The following is a 26,063-nucleotide window of genomic DNA, read 5'->3' as shown; positions in this document are numbered from 1 at the left end:
GGTGATTGCCAGCGCTGAAGCATCAGGCATCAAGTAGAGCCATGGACCTCTCAGTGCTCTCCAGGCCACCGTACCTGAGCCCAGTTGCTGAACACCTGCCCGTTTCCTCCATAGGTCACCAGCTCCTGTGGAAACTGGAGAAGATGTGGCATCATCTGAGATGGGGCTGTGGACAGAGAGGAGCAGGACCCCTACCTGCAGCTGTGCTCAAAGGAGCAATGATGTAGCAGCAAGGCAAGAAGCCTGAAGAGGCCCATAGCATCTACCAGCCATGTGGGCTAGTGAGCATGGCTGACCAAGTGACATACATCCTCCACGTCAAGATCCCGTGTAAAAGGGGGAACGTGAGGGATCTCATTAACAATGTTAAGCTATACTATCATAAACTATTATTAAATCTTTTTATTTTCAGGTGGCCATTAGAAAGGTAAAATTATAGGTGCATTTATATAAATACATTGTTATTTTATATTTGTTCCCTGCTTTTGATTTTGCCCTACGGTTACAGAGAAAGGTCCAGGGACTGCCTTGTGCCAGCTTTGTAAATGCATTAAAGGCGTATTAGCAGTACTCGGGATCTCAGGGCACGTTTCTCTGGACTATGCTGGCCTTGGCTCCCCTGTCATTACCTGGGCCACAGCAGGGTCCAGGTTGTTCATGATCATGTGCATGATGGCTGCTGCTGCTCGTGTCCGGCATGGGTACTGATCAATTGGGTAGGCCCTGCAAAGGGAAGTCCCACATCAGGAAACAAGGGAACCCCCAGGCCTTTCATCCCACTTAGATGCTGCCCTGGCTGAGCTGACAAGCTACCTGAGAGAAGTCAGGTGATGCACAGGGCAAGGGGAGCAGCAGGGTCACCAGGCGCTACGGGACTTGAGTTCCTGCATGCCCAGAGCAGGAAGTCCAGTCCCCTCTAGTCACTGTCCCTCTCTACTTCAAGCCTGGGAGGAATCTGACTACAAAAAAAGCTGATGGCTGCTTCCCAGAGCCCTCAGCCTGTGGGCATCCACTCATTTGTTCTTTTGTTCGCTCATCAGACACCCCTGGGCAGCAAGTCCATGACAGGTGGCAGAGGATGCAGAGGTGGAGAAGGGCTGTGGCTCCTCTCTCATGGTGGAAACGAGACTACCTGGGCCATTTAGAGCAAGCCTGGGTTCTGGCTGAGTTCAGAACGATGGTTCTCTATGACACCAGCTGCAGCATCCAAGATGCAGATTCTCAGCTCTGCTTCAGAGCTGCTGAGTTTTCGGTCCAGTGAGGCCCAGCATTCTGTCCCTTTACAAGACTTCCCATGATGCTGGGCATGCCACAGTGCAAGAACATCAGCAGAGAGCATGACAGACTTGAAGTCATTGACAGCCACTCCTCACTCCATCCCACTCTCACCAGCACTTCCCTGAAGAGCAAAGACGCAGTATCCCAGAGAGACTTCGTGCTCCAGAGTCAACAGGACTCAATGCAGGATGGGGTGCAGGCCAGAGACCTATCTGACAAGGACCCCATCCTCTGGCCAGGCAGCTCCCGGTGCCCCCAAAAGACACCTCGCTACCTACTTTCTCTGCACAAGGGTGTTAACTCACTGTGCCACCTCCGTAGGTGTACCAGCTCAGACAGACTGACCTCCTCTTTAGCCATGGACTCCCTGAGGCTTCTGACTTTTGCACAGCCTTATTTGAAGCCAAGCCCACAAGTGCTCACCTCATCTCAATGTTGGGGCAGAAGCGGTACATGTAGATGTGTCCAAACTGTCGTAGCTCCTGGGCAAACTCCTGGGCCAGTGTTTTCTGAACATCAGGTGGGAAGTAGCGCAGGGCATTCCTCAGAGCCAGCTGGGGAGGAAAGGGGTGAGAGGTAGTGGGTTAAGGGCCCTGAGGCTCCTGGATTGCCTCTGCTCCACTCAGGAACTGGTTGAGCCACTCTGAGAACATCTGCTTTACTTCCTTGTTGGCCGCTGGCCCCTTTAATGAAGGAAGGCAGACCTTCAGCTTTCCTTTCTTGGTCCCATCTTCCTCTGGGGCTGCAGACTCAGGGGACGAAAGCATAAAGCCACTGTAAGCCTAGAGAAGCATCTAGCTTGGAAAATGGTCCAGAGGCTGCATTCTGGGACAGGCAGATTTGGACAGTCTACATAGCTGATATGGTAGCCACTATAATGGCCTTACCATGTGCACATTCTTATTCACCATCTTGCATGTTGCTTTACAAGGTGAAAGGCAGTTTTTGCAAAAACTTGGTTAAGGATTCTGAGACTGTTCTGGAGTCCAAGCGAAAAGTCCCATAATCATAAAGGTTCTTGTAAGAGGACAAGGGCCATCTAGTTTCAGAAGAGATGTGAGGACCAAGCTGAGGGTCAGTGAGGTGTGGTGTAGGTTTGAGGATGCAGTGTTGTTAGAGATATACCTGTATGCACAGAGGATTTTCCCAGAAGTACCTACCCCTACAGTGCCCTGCTTCCTCCTTTATTGTCTTTGTAAAGTGTAGTGATGTTAGAGCCCACCTCCTAGGTACGAATTAGCTGGCATACTTAGTATGGTGTTGGGCTCACCTATGGACCCTGTGAGCACCAGACCACAGAACTGTTGGTTGTCACACTCATAGACCACCACCTTGCCCCGTGCTGTCTGGGGTCTCTTAAAAACTGCTTTTACAATCTTGGCATGGGAGGAGTCTTGTTAAGCACCAAGCCATGGCCCTACTCAAAAACCTTCACAGATCTCACTGCCTATCTGGTGACACCAAGTGGCCTTGGCATTCTGGGTCTTCTCCAGCCATGCCGCACCCAACTCTCCAAGCTCTGCTCTAGGCTCTGCTTGCATGAGGTCTCCTCCAATTCCACATTTGGGAAGGCCCATCTTTGCCTTTCCATGTGCTGTTTCCCTTGTCTCCAAATAGGCGTGCTTTCCATTCTAGAAACCTTGTCCGAGCTGCCACAATCACTTCTGCCAAAAAAGTTCCCCTGGGTCCCTTGTAAGATATGGGGTTGGCTTCTTAATAAATATTCTTGTCCATGGATTCAATGGGCACATGCTGGTTTTGCTGGATCCTAGAGATCATCCTAAGGGAGTCCCACACTCAAGCTCAGATGGTGTGTTGGCAAAGACAGGTATGCAGATCCACCACGGGAAAGGGCCCTCAGGAGAGTGTGTTAATAGATACGTATATCTATTAACCATAGTGAAGGTTTGGCTGTAGCATTTAACAGCCAGCACAGTGCAGTGGATGAGGCAGGATTTGGGACAAAAGATCGATATGGGATGCCCTTCTGCATGCTGTGACTATGTCTTGCTTTCATTGGTTGATGAATAAAGCTGCTTTGGCCTGTGGCAGGACAGAATATAGCTAGGTGGGACATCTAAACAGAGATAAAAGGGAAAAAGAAGGCAGAGTCAGGGAGACACCAGCAGCTGCCAGGGAAGCAAGATGTGGGATAACAAGCCATGAGATTCATGGTAAATTATTGAATAACAGAAATGGGTTAATTTAAGTCATAAGAGCTAGCTAATAATAAGTCTGAGCTAATAGTTCAAACAGTTTGTAATTAATATTAAGCCTCAGAAGTGGTTATTCTGGAACTGGAGGGTGGGAGAAAAACCTCCAGTTACAAAAGGTCACTGAGAGAAACTGCACACAGGGGAGGCGGTATACAAGAAGGTCTTTCTAACAGAACTGCTTATGTTCTGAAATACGCTGTGAAGGTTGAACAAGCCTGTGCTGAGTGTACACTGGCTAAAGTGTACTAGGCAGCACTCCTTACTTAAATATACAGCTGCCAAAGAAAAGCAGGGAGCAAAGCCCCCAGTCTACCCAAACAATGACAGAATGGAATAGCATGTAAAAGTGAAACAAGGGAGAACTTGAACTATGAACACCTGAGTATACTTATGCACATATCCACACATGCAAGCACACTCACAGACACACACAGACACACAGACACACAGACACACACACACACACACACACACACACCATTGAAAGCAAGTAGATAAAAGAGAAGTGGTTACTGGTTTGGGGACTCCATCCGAGAGGGAAGACTTAGCCTTTCCGTATTCTAACTCCCTGGATCTGCAAGTCACCTTTCCTTTAAGGATGCTGCATCCTCCGAACACATGGGTATAGTACAGTGTACTATGGTCCTGTAGCGCCTATACCATGTGTACTATGGTACTACATCTGTAGCATACCGTCTGTACTACAGGACAGTTCGGATAGGGGCTGGAGATTGAAACTCACAGAGACAGAGACATGGGCCATCCTTGATTTCCTCAAGAATGCCAACTTTACTGTGTTCCAGAGCAGCTAATATAGTGCCTTCCCTGACCAATGGCCACACCCTAGCTCTCGGGATCCTTCAGCTGCAAGCCACCAGAAACCACTCCCCTGTCTTATGCTCAGAGCAGTTGCAAACACAGGAAAACAAGTTGTTTTGCTCAGAGCAGCTGCAAACATAGAAAACAATTTGTTTACAGGGAATTCAGGGTCTGGGGGTCCACAGTCCCCAAAATATGGGGGCATACAGGAATGAAACTGAAGGGGCCCAATCTCTCGGTTCCTGTCTGCCGTTCTGCCACCACAAATCACCGTGGAGGTGCAGGCTGGTCACTGTCATCCAGCCACAAGTGTGTCAACAGAGCCCTGCAGGTGGCAGAACCTTTCCAGATTTTGTGGCTAAGCATCAGTGCAGGGAGGTGCCCAAGGGGGAGGAACATTAACCACAACAGAGAAGTGAGCTCAGTGGAATTAAACAAGGCAAGTAAAAAGGCAGCCCCCCCCCACTCGATCTTGTTTTTCCTTCCTCCAGCACTAGCCCCAGCTTGCCTGGCATCACCCCATTTTCTAGGACCCTCAGTTACTTTGCAGGTCTCATTCCTATCTCCTGTCCATCAGTCTTACCCCAGCAGCTCTTACACGTACTCCTTGCTTGTGGGCAGCTTGGAGAAAGCTTAGGGGTGGTCTCTCCCCTAGAACAGCAGTCTTTGGGTGAGGGCAAGGGTGGGCTCCTTGCTCAGCCTTCATACTTCTGTGTCTTTCAGAAAAGAAGCCCCCACGCCCCCGCCGGCCCATCATGGTTCAGGGACTTGTTTTAGTCTGACAGCTTGGACAGTTCTTGGGCCTCAATCCTTTGGGCAAAGAGAGCCACCAGGTGAGGCCCTCCCTGAGCTGATAGCCCTCCCAGAGGACTGCTGTGTCCTCGATGGAGAACCGCAGGCCCTGGGAGGCTTGGGCAAGGGACGAATAAAAACGGGTGCAAAGGACATAAGTCACCCAGTCACTCAGTTTCACATGAGCTGGGCAAGGTTCATGTGAAGTTGCTGACCTAGGGCCACTTCACACCCTGCCTCTTCCTCTTCTTCACTAGAGGTGGCAACTGCACCACCACAGACTATCTGGGTGACCTTGAACCTCAGTGTTCCCATTGGGAAGTGGGGAACCCAATTCCAAGCCTAAGGTAACTCCAGGGTGGCTTCACCTGAGGACTATCAGGCAACAGTTCCTGACACATCCCCTCACTCTTCTCTGGGAAATGGTGGGGACAGGGTGGGCAACTAAGGTGTAGACAGAAGGGGTACCCAGACACCCTGACCATCTAAAAGACAGCAAGGGGCCCCAAGCCCTGGGGGACTGGGTAGCAATTCTCACCTGCTCTTCTGCAGGGCTGAGGTTGGGCGTCCTGACTGGAGCGTGTGGCACACCAGCCCAGCGCCCCTGGTTCTCAGGGAGGGGCCGCAGGGGCAAGCCAGAACACAGTTCCTGGAGACTTGACATGGCTGCAGAGACTGAGCTGGAGGTCAGCACGAAGTGACTGGGCAGTCAGGAGCAAGCAAGGTGGGGACAGACAACCCCAGGGCCACCTCCTCCGGTCCCTCATTGGGTGCAGAGAAAGCACAAAGGGCAGGTCATTTGGATCACTGGCTGGTAGACAGGCTGCCTGAATGTTACTGGGAGGAGAAGCTCCTTGGAGGGTAGGAGAAGTTCCTATCAAATTAGAGTTTGGGGTGCTTGGTGGGCTCTGAGGTTGAGGTTTTCTCAGTCTTAGAGGATGCCACACAGGTGGCAATGTTGGAATATGTGTCTTGATAATGGGGGAGTCATGTGACATTGAATCTAGCTTTACAGAAGCCAATCCCTTGTACACCCCCCGCCGACATTTGAGCACAAAGAGACCAGATGATAGGTGTGGTGACAGCTCTCCACTCCCCCAGCATTCCCTAATTAACAACTCGACAAGAAAGCTATCCTCATCATGCTGGCATTGGACCAGAGGCCAATGCTGGGTGTCGCTCCCCTCCCTCTAGCCAGGAAGGGCCCACCATTGAGTCTCAGTGGTCCTGGTAAGTGACCACTCCTGACCAGCCTTGTGGCCTTTACCCTGTCCCTGTGTACACAGGTAGGTGGTGACCAACTCCTCCCTCTGCAGAAAAAGGTCATGACACCCAGCCTTAGGCAGAGTGGGAAGGTGACCCTTAGAGCTCAAGTCTAAGTAAACCGACGAGGAAAATGAAGTCAGAGAGGCAAGGAAACTGTAGCTGGTGATTGAGTGAAGTGCAGATTGGATCCCGGGACCCCACATTTGGACGGAGACACCATTGAAGTGACTCCTGCCCTTAAGTGTCCAGTGTACGGAACGGGGTGGCGTGGGGTGTTAACAAGGTATGGCACAGCAATGTGAGAAAAATAGGTTGGTTCTGAAGCCCTTGAGGCTGGGGACACCGGGGGACTCTTGCCTCTAATGCTCTCTGACTTCCAGTTCACAAATCTTGTGGAATTCCAGGGTGATGAGGGTATTTTTGGTCTCAGTACTCTAGAGAGTCGGCTTTGGGGCTCCTGGACAGCCCCAGAAGTCACTTGTTTACCAGGAAACTTTCTACTCCGGGAGCCAGGGAGAGGAGGAGGAAGGTGTTGATCGTGACTGTGTACGGAATCCCAGAGAGTCCCTAAGGAAGGACTTCTATCAAGACACCAGAGATTCTTAGAGTCCGAAGAAGTCGGTGTGTGTGTGTGTGTGTGTGTGTGTGTGTGTGTATGTATGTGTGTGTGTCTGCACCTCGCACACCTCACCCACAGCACCTTCTGTCCAGTTGACATCTGAATCCGTAGTGGTAGTTGGAGAATAATGTAATATGCTACTCTGATTGTAGCAGGTTCTGACTGGGTTTCCTTTCTTGGGTGCTGGGCAGTCCATCTATCCTTCAGTTTCAATCTTAGGCCATAGGAACCCCAGTTTATAGCCAGTCAACCAAAGCACAGGTCACTGTCTTGCTCATGACTAGCATCTAAAATGGGGCAGCTTTGGAGACTGAGACCCCAGTTGTGGGGTGGGGCATTTGCTCCAGGTAGATGGGGTCGGGATTGCCTGTTGGCATCTGCTTGGGAACTGATGGTAGGGAAGCAAACCTCACATTCGTTCCCTTGTGCATGGTGTTGGAGATGGGTCCCTAGTGCCTCCTGCTGGAGTCCTCAGGGCCTCCCATAGGGAGGTCTCCTAGCTTCCACCTAGGACCCTGAACTTACAGGCTCAGGTGGCCAAGCACCACCACCTCGTACCAGGTACTGCTTCAAGCTGGGACCAGAGGGAATGAGGCAGGCTCCCTTGGCAGTACCAGCCTCTGTCCTCCCTTCTGCGAACCTGAGCACTACGGGCCCCAATTCCAGAGGCTGCACACACTTCTCTCTACTCACTGGTTCTGGTGCCTAAAGCCTCTTCTTCTCACATCAGGCAGAAGAGGGCTGCAGGTTTGGTTAACCTCAACTCCTTGGCCCTTGGGGAGGTGGGGGGGGGCAGAAATAGTCCCATGAGCAGCAACCCACCTTCTGTCAGTCCTAGAAGGCCTTCTCCTAGGCAGCATTGCTTTGTACCTGACTGAGTAACCTCTGTTCTCTGTTCCAATTCCCCTCCCCCTAACAGAGACGGTCAATAATCTGTCTGCCCTGATCTCAGGAGAAAGTCAGAAATTCTGTTTGTGAAATCTGATTTTTAAATGTTTGTAACCAATGCATGCATTTTTAATATTCTCCCTGAGAAGAGGTGTGGACAGCCTCAAAGCCAGCATCCTGACTGGGCTGTTCAGGATGTTATCACTGGGGAGACAGATGGGCACATGGGGTACCTGTGCCCGCTCACAACTGCATGTGAATCTCCTCCTAGAATAAGTTATTTAGAAAATAAACGTTGTAAACATTTTAAAGGAATGAGGGGCTTGCATAGGTTTAACACAGCAGTGTGCTAGGCTTGAGCCCTGACTACCCTGCTCACTAGCTGTGTGTCCCTGGGCAAGCTTCTTGGTCCCCCTGGGTCTCCATAAGTGAAAGGATGGTTGGCCCTTCGGATCCACATCCGAAGATATTTCTAAAGTTGGCCTTGCATGGTCCTTTACCTATGTTTATCCTGACTATGGGTCCTCCAGCAAAACAGTCTAAAGTCTAGTTGTACAGTGATGGCATTGTATTAGCTATAAGGCATCTAGGGATGACTGGAGGCCAATGGGGGAACTTCACAGGTCACATGCTGCTCTGTAACATGTAAGGTAAGGACTGCAGTATCTGCAGGTTCCAGCGCCATGGACTCTAACAACACTAATACCACATAGATGTGGCTGGGAATGGAATGACCTCATTCCCGAAGGGCCCTGAAGGTGCTGCATGTGTCGTCAGCACCATAATGAGGTGTGGGCACCTTTCTCATTGAAAGCTAAAGAACTTCATCTCCAGAGACAGCTTTGGCCTCTTGCTTGCCCTACTGCCCTGACCAACACAGACGCTGAGAGGCACAAACAGCACCCAGAAATCTCAGCTGTCAGGTTTGCAGTTTAGAATCACACACTGGAGGATCCAGGGAGCTGTCCCGCCTCTCACTACACTCCTTCACCAGCACCCACCCCAAAGCTTCCTTACTAATCATTTAATATCAGAGACAGAATTGAATCAGATCCTCAAATTCTCAGGCGTGTCTCTGTGTGAGGCGGGAATCCAGTCCTGTCATTGGAACCTCAGTGGTTCCAGAGAGCTAAAATAAATCAGGCTAGATCAGAGGCAGGCCACACAGTCAGAGAGTCACGTTCTGTGGTTCTAGGGTTCTAGACTTCTGGGTAAGAACAGCCATGTATATCACGTAAAACCATGAGCCATCAAATGTGCTGCTTGGCAGATTTCCAGCTGATAGCTCTTTGTTGCTATCTGACTGCAATAGCATGGGACCCCTGGGGGAAGCATACAGCCAGGACCCTTCCCCAGGTCTTGAGCCACAACACTGAAGCGGTTTTTGGAGGCTGCTAAATTTCGAGAAAATCTGTTACTTGTCTATAACTGACCCTCACTTCAGGATCTTCACAGAAGGCAGAAGGAAGCTTTTCCACAGATCTACCAGAGACCTGGGCCTGGAGGCAGGCATCTGCACACAGGTTCCAGGACTTCAAATCTTCCTAGTGTTCTCTCCGGACTCCCAATTCTAGGAACAGCGGGCTGAGTTCTTCTCAATTTTGGTCACTAGGTGGCGGCCGAGAAGGCCAAACCACTGAAGACTGGAAGGCTATACCAAGTCCTGGGAATGGATGTCTGAGGACCCCTGTGAATTTGGGTGAGATTTGGGGTAGATAGGTATTATGGGTGATCCAGAATCCTTGGGGTGCAACTCCTCGCCTAACACACTCAAGGCTAAATGCTGGCTCAGCCATACCCTTCCTGCACACACACGGCCAGCTGCTTGCTTGGGTTCCCTAAGAGGCTGGCTTTAGGGCGGCAAGACTGTCAGGCCAGGTGCAATCCCCAGCCCACAGGCCTGGTTGGATGTCTTTCTCTTCTATTTCTTTTCATTTTGCGGCATCAGGATGTAGCCCGGGGCTTCACAGTTTAGGAAATCCCTCCATCACTAAGCCAAACTCCCAGCCCTTTATCTGTCAAAGGTTGGACTTCACTCTGGTGTCTCTCTACGGCTCAACCCCCCTGTGTCTGCAGCAGCTGTGGATGAGGCAGGACAGGGCTAGCACTCAGGAAGACATGCCTGACACCCCTTACTTCTCCTCAAGGCTGGACAAGTCCTGCATAAACTGGGAGCTGAGTAGACCTGAAGACACATAAAAAGCGAGGCTCCAAGGTGGGCCTGGAGGAAGGGAAAACCATTCCTAACTGATCCTGGTGTGGTGCAGGGACTATCACGAACAGGTACCACATCCTTGAGCTTGTGGTTCAGCCCAGCCCTCTGATCTCTGCCATTAAGAAAAACAGGAGATGCTACCTGAGTGGGGCCTGCCTTCTCCATTTCACTATTTTGACAAGCTTCTGGGCCTTGAGAGGATGACGGCACGCCAGAGCAAGCTGTAACAGGTGGAGCCTGGTCAGAGATGGGCTCCCTCACATATTCCCTGCCCTGCACACCTTTGACTATGTCCTGCACTGTGGTGCTACCCACCTCTCTTCCCACCTGAAAAGTCAATATGGGCCCCGGGGCACTGGCCAGGAGCCAGGCACTTTAGTTAAGGCTGCTGTAAGGAGATCTCTATTGTAAATCACCCTTTAATGCTTACTCTTCTTTTTCCCTTTAAAGAAGTTAAGATCCCGGGCCCTGGAAGATTTGTGACACCAATTGTTATTTGTTTCTTCCCTGGTAGCAAGGCCTTTTAGTCCTATAACCATGAGGATGGTTCCTGGCTATCTTGAACTCTTCTTGGGCACCTGGGGAAGCTGAGCTCAGACTTCAGCTGCTGGATCCCAACGCACTTCCTGGTTCCTGATCCATAGTCTCTGTCACCGTTGTTTCAAACAGCTTCTGCAGGATACAGGACTTTTGGCCCACCATCGGTGTTTGGAAAATCAACATGACTTTTGGGTAGAGGGGGAGTCTTTCCCCTGGTACCCGTGCTATGATTGGTGCAAACCCAGTTCTTAATTTACAAGAAGGGCTGTGCCCTGATTGGTGAAGACACTGCTTGCCACACTTCCATTCTGAATCAGCTCATGATCACTTGCGTTGTCAGGTCGGGGAGGGGGGTTTCTCCAAAGTAGTCTTCCCCAGAGAGGCTGCTGTGGAGAACAGAGTCTTCATAGGCAAGACCAGTGAAAGTTGAGAGGAGACAAGAAATTGAGAGGAGAAGATATCGAGCCTCAACTGCAGAGGGTTCCAGCACCCTGAGTCTGAAAACTGTGACTTTTGTCAATACTGAGGGTTAAGAGTCCCAAAGCCTGGGGACAGATCTGTCACACCCAGGGTTACAATAGCTGCTCAGTACTAGGGATTAAAGCCCAGGGCTGAGCATCCAGCCTGAGCATCTGGAGCCTGGGTTTCTGACCAACAGGGCTTTGGCTCTCACCACCCAAGCTGCAGCCTCCGACTCTGCCTGTTTGGTCCTGTACCTGACAGTTTCTCCACTCCTAATTCCCACTCGCACAGGTGATGAGTAACAGGGCTAGACGCTGCATCTCACTGTCCTGGGTTCCAGTTTCACGCATTCAGTCTGCTAGAGCAGGCGCCTGCTGCTAGACAGGAAGGAGCGCCAGACGACACTCCTGGGCGGGTCCTAGGCTAAGTTCAGGACTGGGCGTGTCCTGGGTCTCAGCTGCGCGGTGAGAGAACGCACCGGACGACCGTCGCCTGCCACGCGTGGGGCACAGTATGGGGAGGCGCTCCTGCTGTCGTCGGCGCTTGCCGATGGTGGCAAGTCTGGGTGCTGCGCTCCTGTTCCTGTGCGCGCTCCTCCTTCTGCGTCTCGGTGAGTGCGCATTGGCGGGTGCCTCTGCTTTGGGGCTCCACTAGCTGGAGCGCCCCCTGGGTCGACCAGGCACCTACCCTTGTTCCCAGCTGGGCGCCTTCCACTCCCCAAAGGGGTCTTTTTCACGTCGCTGGCTGACGAGGTGACTATTGTTTGGGTCAGGTTGTGATTGTGGTGGAGCTTATAACCAGTCTAGGGGGATTCTGTCAGTGTCTCCACTCTGAGCCTCACGCTGCTGCTTCGCGATGTCCGTCTCCACCTGAGACCCCTCTGAGTACTTACATCCATGGAAGAACTGTACAGCTCTATGCAGGCCTGGGGGTACAGGATCCACATCTTGCTCGTACCAATTTCCACCAGGCATGTGGTTTCATTCTGAATGAGCTCAGGTCTCCTCAGATCCTCTGGAGGACAATTCATTCTACAAGGGTGAGGGCAGAGGCCAGGTGTGTGTGGGGGGGAGGGGGGCTGGAGGTGCCTAGGCTACATTTGTGACCGTCTGCCCATCTTTATGTGTCTATGGAGTCTGCTCCCTCCCTGACAGCCTCAGACCCTAGGGTGGACAGCGGCTTTAGTTGGGAGTGACTTAGGACAAGGGAAAACTGTTTTCTGGGTGGTACTTATCCATGGAGGGACCCAGTGGCCAACCTGGTAGATTGGAGGTCACTCAGAAAGCTTAACCTGCTTCCTGTCCCCTCCCAGGGTCTCAGCAGTCTCATCTATGGAATAGGTGCCGACTCCATCCTTATGGGGTTTTTGGGAGAGTAAGTTTGAATGTTACAGTAGATAGTGCTTACCCCACCCCTAGGCCTTTCATCATGTTGGCTTCGTCCTTAGGGAATCCCTGGGATGGAGACCAGGGTTGGGCTGTGGTACAGGTGAACAGAACTGGGGAGGCCTAAGGAGTAGTCACCAGGCCCACGCCTACCCACTCTGCCAATTAATCTCTCCATGAACAGACACAAGTGGCTGTGCCTGGACACCTCTGGAAGCCCTTCCCCCACCCCAGGAAGCCTACTCCCCTTATTGAGGACCTGAAGATGAATGGATAGCCCTGTATAGGTGCTTCCTCATGTCTACAGTGTCCCCTGGCACAGTCTGGAGTGTGGTCCCAGTGTCTGCTGTGGCCACAGTCTTTGTCCACCCTGTCATTCATTGTAGACAAGTGTTTACCCAATCCCGGGCCACAGTGGCTCAGGTCCCTCAGTACTCAACTCTGCTATGGGGTATGAGGGCCCTTGGGAGTGTCTGCAGAGGACCATATATCTTGGTGGCTCTCAGTGTGTCTTCAGGCCTCTGGTGACATATCTCTCCTGCCAGCCCCTCCAGTCAGGTCTGAGAAAAGAAACAACCACTACCCTGGGCCCCCTCCTCACCCACAGGATTTGGAGGGGAGGGGTGCGGATGTGGGGAGGGAGAAGTGTAAACACCTTTGCTCAGGTGGGGCTGCTAGCTACTCCTGTCACCCCCGCTGGCCTCATATCATCTGGCTTGGGAAGTCCCTGCTGACCCTGGCATCATTGCCCATAGTCTGAGATGGGTCTCTGAGCTTCCTCAGCTGCCGCCCCTGCCTCCCAGTCTCTCCAGATGCTCACACCCCACTGGGGTAGGTTTCCAGCGGCTAACTTTTCAGACTTCCTTGGGCCCACAAAAGCCAATTCCACCTCGTATCCTAGAGCTAGCTCTCCACTTCAGGGGAGAAAAGAATGCTTATGGCAGGCCCTGTCTGGGAGACAGTGGAAAGGTTTGGTCCTGCTGCAGGGGATAGGGTCCCACTGTCCCAGGCCTCAGGGGGATATGCCCATTTTTGCACCCAATTCTAGGTCATCAGGGGCTCATGGGAAGAAATTTATGGGTGAATGGGGGATCAGGGCCCAGGAGAATCCCTGTGCCATAACCCAGCTGAGAGACCGATCTGGGACCTGTCCTTTCCTTCCTCAGGGAATGAGATGTCATTGTCACCATCTGCTGGGCAATGGGGCACTGAACAGGGTCACAGGCCTGGGTTCTAGCTGCACCGGGGAATCTCATTGGCCTCTTTCCAGTAGGAAACTTATTCTGGTCCCCCTGCCCCAGGATCTGCTACCAACACTGACCCAGAGCCCAGGGTCAGAGAGAAGGTAGCATTGTGGAGTGGCCTAAGACACTTCTGTCCCCAGCATGCCACCCTCCCCTATGGGGTCCCAGTGGTGGTGCCATCTTCAGGCCCCCTTTGTCCTTTGCCCCCTCGACCTGAGCCCGGTGCCTGGGTTCCCCTGATGCTCATACCTATAACCACATCTGTGGAACCTGTTGCCCCTGTCTAGGAGCAGAACTTATAGGTGTCCCACCTCACAGAGTTGTGTTTTGACATCAAAACCCCAGGTCTCCACATCATCAACTCTTAGTTACACACTGAGAGGTGGGGCTAGGGTGATTTGATCTGTCAAATGGAAGGGCAGAGGAGTCGCAGAACAACTCGTCCTAAATGTCAGACTGGTAGCAAAAGGAGAGGGCGTGGCTGTCGGGATGGGGCTCACAAGAGGCTCACCAGGTCCAACTGGAGTCAGAGCTCAGGAGACTCTTGGAGAATTGCTCTCTGGTAGGTCAGTCAGCTCAAGTAAGAGCAGGGAGGCAACTGTGGTCAGGGGGGAAGATGTGACTTCCTTAAGCCAAGAGATGTGGGGGCAGGATTTGAGTCCTACAGCCCAGAGTCAGGGGAAGGGGTACATGGGGGAGATGGGACAACTACCCAGCACATCACCCTCCCCACAGGGTCTCCGTGATAGCTCCATTGCTGTTCTAGAATGTTCGTATGGCTTTGCTCCTTTGCCATCCTTGCCTGGGATGATGATTTAGGCTTTGTCTTTCTACTTTACAAAGCAAGGATACTTGACATAGACTTTGATAGAAGCATATAACTTGATTATATGGGAAACTGAATGAACTGGTAAGGTTTTTTTTTTTTTTTCTACTTGACACAGCTAAGGATCATTTGGGAAGAGAAAACCCCAGTTGGGAAAATGTCTCCATCAGACTAGCCTGTAGGCAAGTCTGTGGGGGCATTTTCTCAATTAATTGTTGTGAGCAGGCCATAGGGAGCAAGTCAGTAAACTGTTCCTCTGTGGTCTCTCCTGTAGTCCCTGACTCTAGGTTCCTGCTTGACTGACTTCCCTCAGTGATGGCACATAAACTATGATGAAATAAACCCCTTCCTCCCCAAGCTGCTTTTGGTCATGGTGTTTTATAACAGCAATGGAAAGCAAATTAGGACAGAAATAAGTGCTAAGAGTGGGGTTTGGATCCATGAGGACGTGTGTCCACTGGAGGTGCAGAAGGCCTGGGCACCATGCGTGGTGCTGGACTGATGCGTAGGGTCCGGGAAAGTGGTGGCCAAAAGCTAGAGAGGTGCCGTGAGCTGAGCCCAGTTCACAGCCTTGAACGGCCGGTTAGGAGGTGAGGTATTCTCCGGTCTTTAAATAGTCCCTACCACTGTCTAAGAAATACAGGACAATAACACAGTTCCCTTAATTACACCCAGGAACACTAGCCCAGGGTGGGCACTGCCCACAGTGAACTGGGTCCTTTCACATCGACCATTTGAAAATGCACTGTGAGCCAAGCTGGTAGGGGCATTTTCTCAGCTGAGGTTTCCCCTTCCTAAATGACTTCAGTTTGTGTCAACTCGACATGACGCTATCCAGCAGCGTGACTGAAGATATCTTCTGCCACATTCAGTGGGACATGCTCAGCAAGAGGCTTCTACCCTCGACAGGACCTGGACTCTGATGAGAGGCAAACTGGTAGCAAGCGTCACCCCCACCCCAGGTCCAGTACTGGAGACTGAAGTGGCGTTCCTTCCTGGCCGGCAAATGTCATGTGTGCTACCAGTGAGCTGTATTCGTAGCTTCCGAGTCCTTCCTCCTTAATCTTAGGTTTCTGAGCCAGGGTTTCAATATTTGCCTAGGATAGCTGGGTACTCTGAGCTGTACTTAGACTGTGATCCTCCTGCTCCAGCCATCTAAGTAGCTGGGATCACAGGCGGGCACAGGGCTGCTGCATAGATTTTGAGGTGACCCGCGTGGGATAAGCAGTAGGTTGGCAGGATAGTTTCCTGTTGCTCCCAAGCCATGAGGGCTGATAGTTAAGAGGCAATGTGGACCTGGTGATGGGGTCAAATAGGAGTTTCCTCACAGCAGCCGGCTTGTACAAGTCAATGAATGGAGTTTAAATATAAACAGAGAGAGGCAGAATGACGTTTCTTCTGTGAAGAGCTTGTCCAATGTATCCCCCTCTCCCGTCAGGGTAATCACAGGAAAGAATGCCCCTGACACTGGATTGCAGAGCTCACCCAAAGCATTTTTTTTTTTTTTTTGGTGGGGGAGGTTTGAATGGAGCCAGCAGACCCAAGGCTCTGACCTAGCTCTTCCTGGTGCTTGTGTTGGTTAGTCTTGCAACATGGCAGTGAGAACTTATTAACCAGGATGTGGCTGTTGCAATGTGCCCTGGGCTGGACTCCCACCCCCAGTCCCATCCCCCAAAACAACCAGGCCTGGGGCATGGGGCTTCCTGCTGAGGTCAACTTTCTTAGATTTTTGTGATGTATCAGCCCACAAGTTCCCGAGAGGGTGTGCCCTGCTGTTTTTCACCCTCTGTGACATTGTGCGCCTCGTCCCTCCCCACCATGGTGGGCACTTCCTTTTTTTTAATATTTATTTATTTATTTATTTATTATGTATACAATATTCTGTCTGTGTGTATGCCTGAAGGCCAGAAGAGGGCACCAAACCTCATTACAGATGGTTGTGAGCCACCATGTGGTTGCTGGGACTTGAACTCAGGACCTTTGGAAGAGCAGGCAATGCTCTTAACCTCTGAGCCATCTCTCCAGCCCCATGGGCACTTCCTTTTTAGTAAAGCAGAGCTTGAGGACCTTGTGGATCCCTAGAATGTGCGGGATGGGCAGGAGCCCAACAAATGGAAGCCTGGGCCTTAGCAGTGCAGACACTGGGACCTGAGGTTTAGCCTGTTTTGAAGTCAGTAGCCTTGACGGTTTCTGACCTTGTGGCTGTCAGTTTCCCCATCTAGTAAGTGGGAAAGTAACAATGTCCACCTGACAGGACGACACAGGTCAGTTCCACACAGCACAGTTACATAGTGTCCTGTGTCACCTGCCCTTGTGTGGACATAGGATGCCGGGCAAAGCCCTCTGCTGAGGCCTGTGGTGCTTTCACCAGGATTTCCTTCCACCCTTCAGGGGCCCTGAGTCCACCCAAGACAGGGCACCAAAAGTTCTGGTGGGCCTCACTCTGGTGTCTTGAGCTGAGGGAGGCAGCCTGGCTGGACAATCAGCATGTTCCTGCCAGTTTCCAGCCCACAGGCCTGTTTCCAGCCCACAGGCCTGCTCTGGTCTCCTTCCAAAGTATCGTTGCTTCCAGGCTCCCTGAGTCCACACTACTGTCTCCCAGCTGCTGTCCAGGGCTATCCCCGTCTCTCTCCTGCTGTTGGCACTCCATCTGTTACTTTTCTTTCCCTTTCTTTCTCTCCTCTCTAAGGCAGGGTAGTTGTTAGCTTTCCTGATGCTTGGGGTTAGAGGAAGTCTTAGTTCTGCTGAGGCCCCCCTTGGCTATACAAACCTGCTGCCTCCTTTGTATTCTGTTCTGTTCTATGTGTCTTAGGGAAGGGAGGGACCACAGCTGGGAGCAGGTTGAGCAAGCCTGGCGGTGAAGATGCTGGGGCTCCATGTGGCCCTGTTTGTAGCCTCAGTGGTCCTTATAGTTGGACTATAAGGGCAACCCTTTCTGATAAACTTGTGTTGTGTGTGTGCACACTCATGCATGTAGACATGTGCATGAGAACACACACACACACACACACACACACACACACACACACACACGCACCATCCCTTCTACAGCCAGCCTGTCCTTAATGGGCCTGGAGCCCTGGACTCTTCATTGGCAGGGTGGCGGTAGCCTGGCCCTGTAATCTGTGACCACAGCTATTCTGGGAACCCTGGGTGCCTGTCCTCTACCCACAGACCTTTGGCATCTGTTGTGGGACCCACTCTTAGACAGCTGTGGTCTGACCAGGAAATGGAAGGCCTTGGGCAAGGAGTGGCTTTTGGAAGGATAGGAACCTTCAAAGAAGGCTGTGGGTCAGATGACTGTGGTGTAGTCCCTCCAGGTTGCTCTCCCTACCCTGCCCACAGACCAAGAGGGAATTATGGTCCCCCAGTTGCTTGCTGAGGCTCTAAGAAGACCCCGTCACTGGGTGGCCTAGAGTGACACCTCTACGCTGCAGAATGATGAGGATGCTCTTCTTCCCTCCTGTTGAGAGAGGTCACTCTGCCATGTTGCAACCCTGCTCAGACGCTGATGCCAGCTGCTGTATTTAGCCACAGCTTATAATTAGTGGTGCTCGCCTTTCCTGGCAGCTCACTCTCCAATGTATGTGCTGTTCTGTCGAAAAGGCAACAGGATCAGAGATCCTTCCCTGGGTATAGTCTGGAGAAGTTCAAGGACTGGGTCCATGGGCATCTTCAAGACAGGCTTCCTCCATGAGCCCTGGTTCAAGCCCCACTCCTTCTAGGTACACACACATGGCCTCAGGTGTGCAGACAGCCCTGTAGTCTTAAGGACACCGAAGAATGCAAGATAAAAACATAGAGAGTGTCCCTGTCCAGTTCTGGAAACAGGTAAAGCTGCATTTATCAGGAGCGGCATCCGCACCCTGGGCCATGCACATGCTTCCGGGGGCTTTCATGATGCCTCAGATAGCGTGGTGCCCTTGCTCTGGATGCTCTTACCAGAGAGCAGGCAGAGGCTCCTTTCCTCTTGTTCCCTGTACTTGCCACTTCCCAATGGTGGAGGCTAGGGCACGAAGGTGGGAATGACCCCAGGGATACTGCCTTACCAGTGCCCACCATTTACCAAACCCCCAGGAGGAAGAGAAGACACAAGAAGAAAATAAGTCACACAAGTGAGTTAAATGTGTCTTAGAGGTACTGGCCAAACTATACCTTGTCCAAAGCCAGCAGTGAGCTCTCTGTCCTTGTGCCCTTCAGGATTTAAAAACAAAGCCCTGGGCTCCAGCTGGTTTGGAGGAGTGAGGAAGAGTCCCCTACAACTGTTGCACGACCTGGACCAGGTAAGTGGCTGGGATGCCCTCTACCTCCTGGACAGGAAGTCATAGCCTCTGGTATACGTGCTGTCATAGGCTCTGTCCAGTGTGCACAACAGGGCTTCCTGTGTAGTCTAGAAGTCTAATTTTCCTACTCATTATCCCTCCCACCACACCCGAGGCCTGTGCTTGTTCTGTGTTATGTACTGCAGATACAGGGAAGTAAAACAGTCCCAAATCTGTCCCAGGGGACCAGCAACAGATGGTCATTAAGCTATGTCTGGCTCAGGAGTTCAAGTAGATGGTCATTAAGTTCCAAAAGTTTAGTAATGTGGCACAACAAGGGAATGTTCAGAGGATGCCCCTACGCACCCACCCAATCAGCTCCAAGCAGATGGAGCAAGTGGCCCTACTGGGACTACACACAGCCTCTCACACACCCAACAGCACATGCACTCAACTCAGGGTGGGATTAGTTCCCAAGGAACCCAGTCCAGCCTGCTTATATATTGCTAAGTCAAAATGCTCCTGATATCTGGGACCCTTGATGTCCAGTCACTTGGCCATACAGGACACTGTGGATGTAGTTGCTCCCCTAGTGATGGTATATGTATGGGTCAGACTCACTATCCTCTCCTTCGACAAGAGTATCACTCAAGCCCAGAAAAAAGTCTCTATTCCAAACTAACAGCATCTTCTTCTGAATGCTACCATCAGAAAGTTTTTTGTTGTTGTTGTTAAATGTCTAAAATCATTCAAGTATGACTGACTGAATGCCACTAGAAGACCCCATACCCGGCTCAGTCAAACAAACACACAGACAGCATGTATTAGCACCACTGAATGCAGCCATTCTGGTACCAGGCTTTTTCTTCTTGGGCCACCAACCAGCTCCCAAATCATGACATGGAGATGATGTATTAGTTTTGAATGCTTGGCCTAGCTTAGGCCCAAACACTGGCAAGGGCAATGGGGGAACCATGGAGGATTGAGAGCAGAGGCAGCAGGGCCAGAAGATTCCCTTGGACTGCTGCGGGAGGATTGTTGGGGCTGACTGCTAAACCTAACGCCCTTGGGTTGAAGATTAGGAAGTCTTGTTCGCAGAGTATGTCTAGTTCACTCCTGGTTGCACATGAGCAGGTGGAGGACAGACTCTCAGGGGTCCCAGATTCCACCAGCTTTGTAGCCTTCAGAGGGACAGATGGGTCCTCAAGTCCCAGGATCCAGGGACTGTTGGAGTCAAATCCATCGAGGCCATATACTTGCTTCTGGAGAAATGGCAGCAATAGAAATGTCAGGGGACAAGGACTGATCCTGTGCCATGCACTCACCCACTTATGCAAACCATAAGATAGGGCTACGTTATGTGTGTTTATTGATGGGGATTGAAGCAACGGGCTGAGGACCCTGCAGAAGTCATAGAGCTCATGAAGAATTGAGTCAGCTGGGCAGCTCACTAGGAGCGACAAGAGCTGTAGTGCAGGATGCGGCCCCAGCTGGTGAGTCCCTACAGTCCCAAGTTCAAGAGCTAGTCTTCCCTCAAAATGCCATGTCTTCAGGAAGCTCACTTATCCAAAGCCGAGGTTTTGTCATCTGCTGAGGGGATCATGTTGACTGTATTAGAATTCACAAGTCTGTAAACAACAGCAGTGTTGACAGAAAGGCCGGGAGCCTCAGGGAACAGTAGTGGGATGTCACCCTCTGTCATCCTCTGAGTGTTGACTCCTGTTTCAGATTCGCAGCCTCATGACTGCAAGATGACCGCCATCCTCACAGAAGAGGACCCCAGGGTGAGGGTGGGTGGTCAAAGGTTTGGGTTCCCTCCCTTGTCCTCTTGCTTTGCATCCTAAGGAAAAGCCTTTCCCAGGAGCAGCAGGCCGACTTCCCCACAGCTCATTGACCAGACCCAGGCCACATCCCTTTTGTGATGTTGTGAAGCTGCATGGCTGGTTCTTCTGAGGCTGGGCATAGATCCCAACACAGTTAGTGAGGAGAGAGGTGAGCTAAGGAAGAGATGGCTGACATTCCTCCACAAGGGTGTGTTAGGCTGTGAGGAGGTTGAGGGCAGCCTGGTCTGTGGGGCTCTGGGTGCAGCCAGGGTTCCGGAACACTCCTGGCAGAGAGCAGGATCTTCCCAGAGCCTACAGACCCTGTGGCCATGGCTGAACTTGGCATGCTCACAAAGAATGGTGAAAGTTCAGGGCAGCACACATCTCCTCAGCCAGGCCCTGGTCTTCCCCAGATGGGACTGGTCCTTGTGTGGGATTCCAGGCAGGATCTAGGATGTGCATTGTGATGAGTCTTATTCTGTCCCGCCAGCCAGTTCCCAAATAATGGCACAGAGACTTCTTATTATGAAAACTCAGTTCCTAACTAGTTTTTATAACTTAACTCATTTATATTAATCTACATTATACTTTGTGACGTTACCTCTCTTCTACCTTGCACCTTTTCCCTCTCTTGTGTCTCCTGGAGTCTCCTGCATGCCAAGATTCCTCCTCTTCCTTTCTCTCCCAAGCCACACCTCCTGCCTAGCTATTGGCCGTTCAGCTTTTGTTACACCAATCACAGCAATACACCTTCGCCCAGTATACAAATATCTCACAACAGTGCATTTTAACTCTTCCAAGATATCTCTTTCTGAAATTCAAGTTGTGTGTCTCTGCTTGTCCACCTTTCTGCTTTAGCTCTCCTTCGGAAATGCAAGCAGGATGACTGACCCAGGACCCCACATTACACCACTGACTCTCTCCCTCCTACTCTAAAGCTCACCCCAGCCTGTGGATTCTGGGACTCTGGCAGCATTTGAAAGAAAAGAAAAAGTGGCCCTCTGCCCATCCTTTCTGAAGTAGTTTGTTTTCTTCCCTTCCTCATGAAACACAAAGTTCATGCAACTTCATGAATCGTGAACTACTTTAAAAAGCCCCAGAAACACATTTGTGCCTGTGGGCACACGCCCACATACTCCTGTGCCACCAGCATCCATGATCTCATGCCCGAGGCTGGGGAATCTTACCATTTCTGCTTCTGGTATGGCCTCTGAGCTGGAGATATTCTGAAGGCTTTTGACATTTTGAGAAATAACTCTGTGTAAATTTGCTCTTTTGAAACGGCTGACTCAGTGGTTTTTATATTTTACATGTGTTCTCACTACTGTCTATATTATCCCAAGAGAGACTATTGTGGCCATTCCTCTTCCTTCTCTTCTAGTTCCTGACAACCACCAATTCACTTCCTGTCTGTAGATTACCTGTTCTGATCATCCCATAGAAAAGGAATCTACGACTATGCTGTTAGTTCTAGCACTTGGGAGGCAGAGGCAGGAGGATCTCTGTGAGTTCAAGGATGGCTTGGTCTACATCACAAGTTCCAGAATAGTTAGGGCTACCCTGTATCAAAAAAGAATCATGCAATCGTTACCTTTCCACCCAGCATAACGCTGTCAAGGTTCCTCTGTAGCATCTGTTGTATTTCCATTTTATTTAACAGCCGAATAGCGTTCTGCTATTGTTATGCCATATAATATTTACCCATTTGTCAGATGATGGATATTTAAGATGTGTCCATGTTTTTGCCAACAGGAATAATGCTATGAGCATTCACATACAGGTTTTTTGTGTGCCTATGATTTTAGCTGTTTGGGAACTCTGAGCTCTGGGTAGGCAGGTGGAAAGAGCAGTAAATGGTGCCACGTGGCATTATAGCCCTCACTCAGGCCTGGGTGTCAGGACCTATAGTCCTACTAATGCTGCTGCTCCTATGTCAGTGCAGAAAGTCAGGGCTTCTGTGCCCTTGACTCGAGCCAGCAGCACTGAGCCAGCACCACAGTGCTTAGGCTTGCATTTGAGACTCCTGGCCCCAAGCACCTGCCAGCCTTCCAAAACTTTCCAGAAAGCAGGGCGTGAATGCTCCCCCCTCTGGCTCTTTAAGCCTTCTGCTTCTTCAACCCCAGCTCTCCAGCCTCACTATCAAGCCAGGGGAAGCAGCTGTGATCTTTGTGTTCTCAAGGTGTAAGTGTTCAAGGTGGCTGTTTGGCTGTTGTCTTTTTAGTTAGGAGATCCAGGGGAAGTCCAGTGACTAATAACTAGGTGCCCAAACTCCTCATTCCCCAAAGTCTTTGATTATTTTCAGAAAACTGAACGGCAGAAGGACGGTACAGTTATCATCATCACTAAGAGTAACTTAAATGGATTTTTAACAGGCACCCTGTAACCTAGTGGGTTGCCCTTCCTCCATCTCAAACTATGGAGGTGGAATGGTGGTGGGGTAGTCTTAGAGATGAGGACCCTATTGAAGAATAAATTTGAAGGGGCATTCTGTAAGCACAACTTGGGTCTTTGCATGCAGGCTAAGTGGACCACGCCCATGGTCCTCTGAATAGGACCTAATTCATAGTGCTATACTGTGGTTGGCATACTGGAAGTGCTAGACAAATGATGGTGGCTCGTTTTCCCTCCCCCAGAGAACAGATGGGCAGGGAAAAGGTTACACTTCCTCTCAAAGGACTGGGATTAAATTTGCTGATGGCGAGATGGAGCCATGGCTCAGCACTAAGAGCACTCACTGCTTGTAGAGAACCAGGTTGGATTCCCGGCATCCACAGGTGGCTCATTTCCACTTATAATTCCAGTTCCAGGGGTATCCGATGCCCTCTCCTGGCCTTTTTGGGCACTGCACGCATATGGTACATAAATATACAGGAAGGCAAAAATACCCATACGCATAAAAGGAAAAACTTTGCTGGGGCGGGGAATGAATCAAAGTCCAAAGAAATTTGTTCATTCACTAATACAAAATCAGCAACACACATAAAAACCCACATCCTGCAAACACCTGAATGGCAGCTGCCAAGGGATGGCTATGCTCCAAGGCTGGCCAGGGCACAGCCTTTCTGTTGTCCTTGCTGGAGTGGATGAAGTGGGGAGGACACAATGGGGGAGCAGAAATTAAGCCCACAGTAGAGGGACAGATCGTCTATTGGTCTATGTGTTCCCGCGGCTATATGCTGTGGGCCCTGTCCTCGGCCATCCTTTGACCAGCGTACCTAGTCCTGTAAAGACTCATTCTCAGCAATCCTAGTGTGTGCACAGTACCCAGCACACCTGGCTCCTCATATCCTTCCCGCCTCAGCAGTTAGACTGCATTTCCTCCAAATCCAGGGCAGATTCTGGTCCCAGACCAAGCAGGGTCTGGTGACACCTCTGGGATTCCAGTTTCCAGTAGGGGAATCCCTTGCTTGAGTCCCTGGGCATGTGGTATCTGTGCAGCCTCTGCTTGGAGCCCGCTGCACTCTGACGCTTGACCCTGCATGTTTCTGTCCCTTGTCGCCTGCAGGGTCAGCGTTCTGTGATGGCCGAGGTGCACCAGCAGCGGCGCCAGCTGCTACACCGCGCCTGCAGCCGCCACACACGACGCCAGCGCCTGCTGCAGCCAGAGGACCTGCGGCATGTGCTGGTGGACGACGCGCACGGGCTGCTGTACTGCTATGTGCCCAAGGTGGCCTGCACCAACTGGAAGCGCGTGCTGCTGGCGCTGCGTGGCCGTGGGGACCCTGGCTCCATCCCTGCGCACGAGGCGCATGCGCCTGGCCTGCTGCCCTCGCTGGCCGACTTTGCGCCGGCCGAGGTCAACCAGAGGCTTCGCGACTACCTGGCCTTTCTCTTCGTGCGCGAGCCCTTCGAGCGCCTGGCTTCCGCCTACCGCAACAAGCTGGCGCGGCCACACAGCGCCGCCTTCCAGCAGCGTTATGGCACACGCATCGTGCGCCGCCTACGACCACACGCACAGCCCGATGCGCTGGCCCGCGGCCACGACGTGCGCTTTGCAGAGTTCCTGGCCTACCTGCTCGACCCGCGCACGCGCCGCCAGGAGCCCTTCAACGAACACTGGGAGCGCGTGCACGCGCTCTGCCACCCGTGCCTAGTGCGCTATGACGTGGTGGGCAAGTTTGAGACGTTGGCTGATGACGCGGCCTTTGTGCTGGACCTGGTGGGCGAGCCTGGCCTGCACTTTCCTGCTCCGCCACGGAGGCCTGAGAAGGACCCTACGCGTGACCAGGCCAGGCGCCTCTTCCAGGACATTAGTCCCTTCTATCAGCGCCGCCTCTTTGACCTCTATAAGATGGACTTTCTGCTCTTTAACTATTCCGCCCCCTCCTACCTGCGGCTGCATTAGGGATGCTGGGTGTCGAGAGGGCCTGTGACTGAGCCACCAGGAGGTCTGGAATGAGCCCATAGTGTGGATTGGAGAGCCATTCACATTCCGTACTCAGTGGGCCTGCCAAGACCCTGGACACAGGCCACTGGATTGGGCACAACTCAGGTGACAGTTCTGGCTGGCTTCTTCTGCCTTTGGTTTGATGGCAGGTGGCAGGCTTCTTTCCAGGACCCCAGGGTTTGTTTTGTTTGTTTTGCTTTGGTGGCGTTTTGGTTGTGAGAGGCCAATCTCAGTCATGTCTAGGCAGAGCCAGCCCATGCTGCTACAGACAGAATGCCAGGGTTTGGTTCAGAGTGGTCTGAGGTCCTGCCCTGGGCCTTCCTGTCTTCACCCAGACTGGCAAGGGCAGACATGACTAAAGAGAAGCTATGTCCTGGCCAGCCTGGGGAGGTGTGTCACCAGGCACTGCCTCAGAGTCACCATGAGCAGCCTGCTCCTTTGGCAGCCACAGGATGGCAGAGCCCCTACCGTCCACCTCTGCTTGGCTGGTCTCCCTTTGATCTCATTGCAAGATTCCAGGTCATTCCCTATGTCCTCAGAGGCCAGGATGCAACATGGTGGCAGTTTTTCCTGCACGCCGGGTTGCTGGCCTGGTCATGGTTTTTAAATAAATATGTTTTGTTACGTTTTTCACTTTGGGAAGTTTCCCTGCTTCGTTAGGCCGTTTTTCCTGCCTGATCTTGGGCAACTCAGTGTCTCTGAGCCTCAGTTTCTTCTGCTGTTGAGTGGGGCAAGAATGCGCGGTGGCAGGCAGATCAGAGGAAAGTGGGCATGGAACCCAGGTCACCTCCACAGCAGCGCTCAGGAGGCAGCGATGGTGGCAGCAAGAGGGGCTGGAGTTAGAGAGCCGCCAAGAATAACCAACGGGGAGAGCAGAAACGGTGGAGAGGAGACGACGAGATATGGGAGAGAGAGGGCCAAGAGAAACGGCTGTGAGGATACGGGGGGGGGGGGGGGGGGGGGGGGGGGGAGCAGGGCTCACTTCCTGTCGGAGGGAAGGATTCTGACACCCGCGGCCTGTCAGGAAGCTGTGACACTGAC

General features: G+C 51.8%; 2 protein-coding genes across 2 annotated transcripts in view; one reads left to right on the top strand and one right to left on the bottom strand.

Annotated features, from left to right (window-relative positions):
- Nucleotides 1-5,769, bottom strand: part of Uroc1 (urocanate hydratase 1) — a 31,069-nt gene extending 25,300 nt beyond the window's left edge. Inside the window, exons 1-4 of the mRNA XM_041640786.1 lie at nucleotides 5,644-5,769; nucleotides 1,702-1,832; nucleotides 630-723; nucleotides 75-134 (exon numbers count right to left, since the gene is read on the bottom strand). Of these exons, the coding sequence (XP_041496720.1) occupies nucleotides 75-134; nucleotides 630-723; nucleotides 1,702-1,832; nucleotides 5,644-5,769 (411 nt within the window). The remainder of the gene's footprint in view (nucleotides 1-74; nucleotides 135-629; nucleotides 724-1,701; nucleotides 1,833-5,643) is intronic.
- Nucleotides 5,770-11,583: 5,814 nt separating this feature from the next.
- Chst13 (carbohydrate sulfotransferase 13) lies at nucleotides 11,584-25,651 on the top strand. The gene is made up of 3 exons (XM_041642231.1): nucleotides 11,584-11,705; nucleotides 18,751-18,833; nucleotides 24,141-25,651. The coding sequence occupies exons 1-3, from the start codon at nucleotides 11,609-11,611 to the stop codon at nucleotides 24,978-24,980; spliced, it is 1,020 nt and encodes a 339-aa protein (XP_041498165.1). The 5' UTR covers nucleotides 11,584-11,608; the 3' UTR covers nucleotides 24,981-25,651.
- The last annotated feature ends 412 nt before the right edge of the window (nucleotides 25,652-26,063 follow it).

The sequence above is a fragment of the Microtus oregoni genome, unplaced genomic scaffold (genome assembly GCF_018167655.1).
Source record: "Microtus oregoni isolate MIOR12 unplaced genomic scaffold, Mior012 000002F_ref0000024, whole genome shotgun sequence".
Taxonomy (NCBI): Eukaryota; Metazoa; Chordata; class Mammalia; order Rodentia; family Cricetidae; genus Microtus; species Microtus oregoni.
Note: the sequence above shows the minus strand (reverse complement) of the source record. Positions and strands in the feature narration are given on the sequence as shown.

What these genes read in the sequence shown, in the direction of transcription:
- Chst13 (XM_041642231.1), top strand. Translation starts at nt 11,609, where the DNA reads ATGGGGAGGCGCTCCTGCTGTCGTCGGCGCTTGCCGATGGTGGCAAGT. An exon ending in GCTCCTCCTTCTGCGTCTCG is followed by an intron (nt 11,706 to 18,750) that starts GTGAGTGCGCAT and finishes TGTGCCCTTCAG; the next exon opens with GATTTAAAAACAAAGCCCTG. An exon ending in TGTTGCACGACCTGGACCAG is followed by an intron (nt 18,834 to 24,140) that starts GTAAGTGGCTGG and finishes TGTCGCCTGCAG; the next exon opens with GGTCAGCGTTCTGTGATGGC.